Source organism: Olea europaea, chromosome 21 (genome assembly GCF_002742605.1).
Source record: "Olea europaea var. sylvestris chromosome 21, O_europaea_v1, whole genome shotgun sequence".
In the NCBI taxonomy this organism is placed as follows: Eukaryota; Viridiplantae; Streptophyta; class Magnoliopsida; order Lamiales; family Oleaceae; genus Olea; species Olea europaea.
In genome coordinates, this window is record NC_036257.1 from 15,156,176 (window position 1) to 15,163,763 (window position 7,588).

The 7,588-nt window shown below is 33.8% G+C and overlaps 1 protein-coding gene across 2 annotated transcripts; it reads right to left on the reverse strand.

The window, feature by feature from the left end:
• Window positions 1-874: 874 nt before the first annotated feature.
• LOC111370867 (cytochrome P450 CYP72A219-like) lies at window positions 875-5,648 on the reverse strand. 2 transcript variants are annotated; one of them, XM_022992769.1, is made up of 6 exons: window positions 5,443-5,648; window positions 4,271-4,501; window positions 2,952-3,169; window positions 2,620-2,864; window positions 1,867-2,254; window positions 875-1,398 (listed from the first exon to the last, which is right to left on the reverse strand). In XM_022992769.1, exons 2-6 carry the CDS (start codon window positions 4,371-4,373, stop codon window positions 973-975), a joined length of 1,380 nt encoding a protein of 459 aa, XP_022848537.1. In that variant the 5' UTR covers window positions 4,374-4,501; window positions 5,443-5,648; the 3' UTR covers window positions 875-972. The 2 variants fall into 2 exon arrangements, with proteins under 2 accessions (XP_022848537.1, XP_022848536.1); XM_022992768.1 differs by lacking the exon at window positions 5,443-5,648 and having other exon boundaries at window positions 4,271-4,914.
• Between the last annotated feature and the right edge of the window lie 1,940 nt (window positions 5,649-7,588).

The window sequence follows — 7,588 nt, forward strand, 5'->3', positions numbered from 1 at the left end:
CTCGTAGACTTCACAAAACTTGTACATTAATGAAGGTGTTTTGTGAACTTGAACCTCCACCTAGTAAAAATGCTTCAAATGTTAACCAAGGTAATGTAGCAGAAAAAGTACTTCTGAACCAGTGACGTTATCATAGTCAAGTAATAGAATGTGAGTAAATTATCGTTTCAAGATTTTTTGGTAATTTACAATTTCACTTAACAGCTTCTCCTTGTAAGAGTAATAACACCCCGCATATCTTCTAGAAGAAGACTAACTCTCCCATGTCTTATCTCAAATTTCGCCACACATTATCTTAGTTTCCAGTTTAAGTTCGTACATTGCAAACATTGTGGTAAACACCCTTCCAGTTTGAGGGGAGATGTTAAGATCGATGAAGCTACTGGGAATTCAGACCAATAAGACTATTGAATTGAGTCTGATGAGGAAGGGTAGATCTAGAAGAGGAAATCTGATAGAATTATGACCTGTTGACTTAAACTGTTATTCTCCACTCCTTGATCAAGCTAATGGTGTTATTTGTGTTTATTCCTTCGCAGATTTCCGATAGAAAAGAGCATCATAAGGGCGCGACTTTCATGTTTTTGTAAAATTTAAAGACTAAACCAAACTGCTCGGTATCTATTGAACTGAGCTCCAAAAAATCCTGAAATCTGGAAATTCGATAGTTCTCATGCATACTTTTATGTTTATCTTCTTCAATCCTATTTAGTTGGTATTGTAAACTCTCCAAATACATGACTAAGAGCTTTTAGTTATGAAAGAAAGTAGAGAAACAAAGCTATATGGCAATAGAAATTATTATGCCTCGAAAACAAGATGAAAATACAAAAATTAGAAAGAAATGATGTTAACTATTGTGAGTACTCCAAAGTTTTTTAATTAACCTAAAGATGATGCATTAATTTATTCAACGGGTATGTTACAGAAATATCGAACACACACAGATAAGTTCAATGCAAAATTTTGTCTCTATATTTTTCGCAGCTTTATGTGAACTCCCTTTTGGGGTTGAAGAGTCACCACAAATGAGGGAGCGTGAGTGTAAGATGGTGAAAGCTCAAAAGAAAAGCGTCGAAGGATCATAACCAGGGCGATTTTCGCTTCCATAAGTGAGAAATTGCTTCCAATGCACATCCGGGGACCCCAACTGAAAGGGAAAAAAGAGAGCTGATTATTCGTTGCCTTCGCGATTCCTTGAGAAAATCTCTCTGGCTTGAATTCTTTTACATCTTCCCCCCAAAGTTGTCGATCGTGATGAACTAAGATTATTGGCAACAGAAATTGCAATCCAGAGGGCAGAGTCATTTCTCCTAATTTTGTCTCTTCATTTATGGTTCTTGTAAATATGATCGCAGGTGGATATAATCTTAGAACCTCGTACAAAATCATCGTTACCTGCAAAATTGATGGGTTAAAGTACTCTACAATTATTTCTTTTACCTTGAAAAAAGAAACAAATGTGTTTTTTGTCTTGTATAACTGAAATGAATCATCGTATTATTCAATAGGTAACTGAAGTACTAAAGAAGTTTCTCACATTTTAAAATAAGTTATCGATAAGGTGGTTTAATATAATATCAAAGACGACAGGATCCTCAATTCAAGTGAACGTGACCTTTATGTAAAATTGAAAATGTGGCATGCGAAGTGGTTCAACTGAAGCTTGTCCACAGAAAGTGAAATGGTTCAACTTAAGCTTGTCCACTGTATTCTAACTATGCATTCTAAAACTATCCATGAATTTCACGATAATTTCACTTCCAAATATTTTCCCTCTTTCTTGTGGTTAATAATTGGACTAGGAAAAATAGATATATAAGTAGCAAGAAACCAAGAATGCAGATTGAATATATTAATACTAACGGTTTTTAGTCGATTTAGGCCATCAAAATCTGGTACTTTGTTTCCAAAAGCTTGCCGAATCTCTTCCCTTGCACGAATTTGCCAACTCGGGTGCATGCTCAATAGAAGCATTGTCCATGACAACAAATTTGATGTGCTTTCTTGCCCAGCAAAGTAGAATGCTTTACATTCCTCAATCACTTCATCGATTCTCATTCCTAAATTGTTATTTCCATGTTTTTTAATTTCTTCTAGATTTGATTTCAACAGAATACCTAATAAATCGTTTTCTGCACTATCAATTCCTGCTTTGATGGCCTTCAGTTTTCCATTTATGATATTCTTTAGAAAACTGCACAGCTGATAGTTAATCTCTTTCATTCTCCTGTTTCTTTTTGTTGGCAAAATCCTGTATATATAATATGTTAAGAGGTTTAAAAAACAAGGATAAAGAAATGTTCTGGTTCCAAAATTGATGAAGTCATAAGAACGAGAGCGCTTCATGTATTTAAATATTTTTATTTTCAACACGCTTCTGCCTAAAACCTTGTTTGACACTGATTTATTCAAGAGAAAATGAATTTCTTTTAGAATGTGCGGTTAAAAAGTGAAAAAAAGTTGTGCGTTGCGTTGAACTTGTGGTTGAAAATAATATTAGGGAAAGTGATTTTATAAAAATCTTTGATAAACAAGCCTTGAGTATGTCAAAATATGCCTTGTGCAACCTTGAGTGTCCAAATGTGCAAGATTATTTCCCATTTACAAGAAGTTTACCTCCATCCGGGAATGTATACTGATTGCAAAACTTGCCGCGTAAGTTCTGCTTGTTCTTTTTGAAGTCGGAAAATCATCTTTCCTTGTGCATAACTACTCCCAAAAGCCGTTCTCGATATCACATCGCAGGTTAAATCCTCTAAATAGGGCTGCACATCAATCTCAATTGTAATCTTTTCTGATGCCAACATCTCCCACTTGTTAATCATCTCAATGCAACTTGTATGCATAGCGGGAATCATATGCTGCAAAAACCACAGTCAAAAGTATATTTTTCGAACTTCATTGAGATCAGAGAGATTGTTGATTTTTTTCTTCAAAGTACAGTTTACCCTCAATTTTTCTATGTAGAAAGCAGGATCGACCATTTTTCTGTGCTTAGCCCACTTCTCATCTTCATAGCCAGCAAATCCACATATCAAAAATTTGGCCAGTGGGTTTGGGGTTGGCTTTTTGAAAGTGGTGTTGTTGGTCAAGACTTCTTTTATCAGTTCAGGTTCCATCATATAAACCCTAGGAGTTGGACCGATCCATGAGAAAGAATTCTTACCTACACGATTTGGCTATTATCAGCGTCTTTGCACGATTATGTAATATAAGGTTATTTCGAATAATGGGTGTCGAACTACTTCACAGATAGTCATATTTTTATCGAATTGCATTGGTGCATAAACTTCACAAAAAAGGAGCAAAACTTAAACTTCGAACGCGATATGTGAGAACTGATATCATGTCGAGCTATTTCACGTGAAAGCTTAAAACTATTAAATGTGAGACAAATATATTTATTTAAATTATGTTTAAAGATGCTTGGCTGTTAGCTTATTATAGCATTTCTTTTAACATAATGATGTATCTATATGATTAATTTGGAAGAATGTAGCTTTGGATTTCAGAATACATTACATGGAATTGCTTTGGAGCAAGGACACACTAGCAAAACCCATTGAAAAATAAAATATAGTCATAGGTTGTCAAAATATAATTTATCCTCCTAAGTTTTCCCAACTCCTAGGCTGTCTTCTCCTTTGGTTTAAAAACCTAGACTTTAACAATTACAGCATTAAAAACAGAGGATGGTCTCGATCATAAGCATATATATAATGCAGAACAATGACCGGTAATTGGCATGTTTGGGATGACAAATCTTAAAAATAAGCTCCAAATATGTGATTTATGTTAACTTATTTTGAGTATAGGTATATCGAATTAAACATAAGTCATACATTTGTTGCTTATTGTTAACATGAGTCACTCCAAACATGATCCATACATTTAAAGATTAAAATTAAAATTTTATGATTGAAAAAACTGATCACAATTATTAAAGACAATAAAGATTGTGAAATTTTACATTGTACTATAATTCATGAGAATTTCTATTATTTGAGCTTCATTTTAAAATGTGTTGTTTTGGATTAATTCTTAAATTTTCTATTTCATGATCAGGTTTTCATTCCAAACCTTTGTACTAGATGTGCATAAAGTCAAATTAAGATAACAATTTTAGTGCAAGTTACTTACTAAAAAGTAACTCCTACTATACTGTTAAAACAAATCACTTTATTTTTAGTAACAATATGTAAGAGAAAACTAAAATAATGTGTACTTACTTTTATGCTTAACATAGGCAACCAAGAAAGTAACATACCATACTTGTTGATAATATGATGGTGGAATGGGAGGGCACGGGGAATGATATCATCCGATAGGTTGATGGGTTTAGAATTCGCTTGTTTGATCATGGCTGCCATCTCCTTGCTATCCCCATGAATCGGACGGTAAGGATTTCCACTGAAGCCTTGCGCCCTAAGGTATTTTTCTATCTTTCTTGGTCTAAACCATAACCAATTCGCTATTCTCCATCCCAATATCAGAGATACTGAAATCAGGAAGAAAAAGATTAACGTTGCAATATTCATACTTGCTTTCTAGAGAGAAGAAAGAGATGTTACTGAAAAACAGGCACAAGGAGATGGAGACTAGCTAGAGATCAATTCTTAACAATGATAATGGCATATTCTGAGGGTAGTTTTAACCAAGTAGCAGTTGAGTTTTTCCCAGTCACGTGTGGATCTATACTGTCATTGTGGGAATCACGTTACCATATGGACCACTTGATTTGTAAATTGAAGTTTTTTAAACAACTGTGCATAATTAAGGAGAAAGAACCAAAATTTTAACGCAACCCCAGAGAAAGATGTCCTTTAGCTAGGTTTCTAGCTGGAAAATTGAGGAGGATATATAACTAATAAGAGAAGAACATGTTGTTTATATTTGTTAATTAAGAGAAAAGTTACAATTTACAAATCAAGCCAATTCAAGTCGAATGTTATTCTGTCCAAGTAGAATTATTGTTAAATCAAGCCCTCATGGTACAGAGCATTAATGCAGATGACTCTTAAGCTGTCCTCCTCAATTAACACACACACACACACACACACACATTTATATATATTACCAAAAACATAAGCATAGTCGTACTGGGTTCTCAGGCTCCACCAGGTGATACTGATGATTCCCTAACCATATATAAAAATATCCACATGTACAAAGGGAAGGGAGCATAAATCTAACCTTCCAAAAGCAATGAGATGCAGCATTAGAGTATAAGTAAAAATAGGGGAAGTGCTACTTTCCATACAAGTCAAGCAAGTGAAAATCAAACTAATGCTCTCTAATATTAGGAAGACCAAATCTATAAATCTGAACAAGAGCTCGAAGTTCACGTGGAAGGTCAAGGGGACCATACTTCTGGTAATGACTCAAATCCCAACCTAAAGATGCAAGTGAATCGGCAATCTGAAATCGGAAGAAACTTACAATATTAACCAATCAAAAAGGACTAGGAGTTTAAGCTTCTATATCAGTGGATGGTGCCCTTCAATTTTTAACTCAGCTAATGCATTTGGTTTCTATCATATGCCTCATTTTGCATAACAAACAGATAAACTTCGTGTTCATATTTTTCCTTCCACCAAAAAAAGGCATCAGATCATGTGCACGCATATCGTTACATTTAAATCGAGAAGACAAGAAACGAATGAAAAAATGAAATTAAAGAAAAAGACACACAGCTTATGATCATGATTATATTCCTTTTCAAGAAGAACAAGAATTTTTTTATTTGTTTTATTACATGTATTGTACTGTGACGGATAAAATATTGCAGGTTTCCCCACAACTCCTTAAAAGTTTAATGTCCTCTATAATGCATTGATCTTCCATTATTGCAGTTAAATTACTTGTTCTGAGAATCTGATTCAGTCAATATATTAACTCAGGCATCATGTTAGGGCTATATTCACTAGGATCGGGACCATGCTAACTTTTGTAAATGGCATATGATGATACAAACAAAGCAAAATATCTACCATAAATAGTATTTTTTTTCTTAACATTTGATATATATACAAATTCACAGACTAAAATAAGTTTTTTTTTTTATTTCTTTTTATTTTTTTATCTCATTATTAGTGATCAAATAAAGATCATGAGAAAGATTATTAATTTTCATTACAATCTTACTAATCTATTAGATGCTATGGAAACAGCAGAGAACAAACTTATATATAATTAAATAAATATTTTTATATTCAAAATAATAATAATAATAATTGACATTCCTTTTCACTCTTCAATAGAAATATTCATTTGGAAATTCTTCACATTCTATGTGATTACTCCCGTGATACTATTATTGTGATACATTCTTTTCTTTGATAAATAATTTAACTGGTAAATAGAGTCATTTCTTTGTAATTATCGAAAGACAAGCTTTTAAATTTCAAGGATCTAAGCAAGTAAAATGTTGGTTGACATTCTTATTATTCAGTCCAATGCAAAAAAAAATTATTCATTCCATTGAGGAATTTTTAATGTGTTTATAAGATGCTACGGAAACAGCAGAGAATAGACTATCTATAATTCATATAAATATTTATATCTTCACAAAAAATAAATAATCGATATCTCTTTTATCTCTTTAATAGAAAGATTCATGTGAACTAACAGAAGAAATTCCCCAGCTCAGCACCGTTTATCCAGCTGTAAACAAATTAGTTAGGAAGTTAGTTAGTTAGTGATAGTTAGCCACGTGTAATCACTGCATTAGTTGCATGGTTAGATAGTTGCATGGTTAGATAGTTAGTTAGTTGGTAATCATTGTATTTATACTCACGGTGTGTAATTCATTTGTTTCAATGAAAGTTTTCTTTCTTCCATTTCAATATGGTATCAGAGCAATAGATTGCTTCCCTTTCTTCATCGCAATTATCTGCAATTTTTTCAAATGGCAGAATTTGTGAATCAAAATCAATCGCTCAATTCCTCTTCATCTTCGATGAGCAATTCCGCCATTGAAGATGGATCGAGCCCCTATTTTCTACATCATTCTGATAGCCCAGGCCTAGTTCTCGTCTCACAGCCTTTGATAGGAGAGAATTATACTTCCTGGAGCCGTGCGATGACCATTGCTTTGTCTGTGAAAAACAAGATCGGTTTTATCAATGGATCAATTTCAAAACCTGAAGCCAATGATGATTTGCTAAATGCCTGGATCCGAAACAATAACATGGTGATTTCGTGGATTCTCAACTCAGTTTCTAAAGAGATTTCAGCTAGTATTATCTATGCTGAATCTGCACAAGAGATCTAGGTTGATCTCAAGGAAAGATACCAACAAAAGAATGCCCCTCGCATATTCCAGTTAAGGCGGGAACTGATGAATCATATCCAAGGTCAATCTTCTGTAAGCGTGTATTTCACAAAATTGAAAACTATTTGGGAGGAGCTTAGTAATCACAGACCACTATGCACCTGTGGGAAATGCAATTGTGGAGGATCAAAGAAGCTGGCAGATTACTATCACATGGAATACGTTATGTGCTTCTTGATGGGGCTAAATGATTCCTTTGCTCAGGTGCGTGGCCAAATACTGATGATGGATCCTATTCCATCCATAAATAAA

Coding starts and splice junctions, on each gene's coding strand:
- LOC111370867 (XM_022992768.1), bottom strand. CDS start 4,541: ATGAATATTGCAACGTTAATCTTTTTCTTCCTGATTTCAGTATCTCTG. Junction 2,255..2,619: donor GTATACATTCCCGGATGGAG/GTAAACTTCTTG, acceptor TTATATATACAG/GATTTTGCCAACAAAAAGAA. Junction 1,399..1,866: donor GCCTAAATCGACTAAAAACC/GTTAGTATTAAT, acceptor TCAATTTTGCAG/GTAACGATGATTTTGTACGA.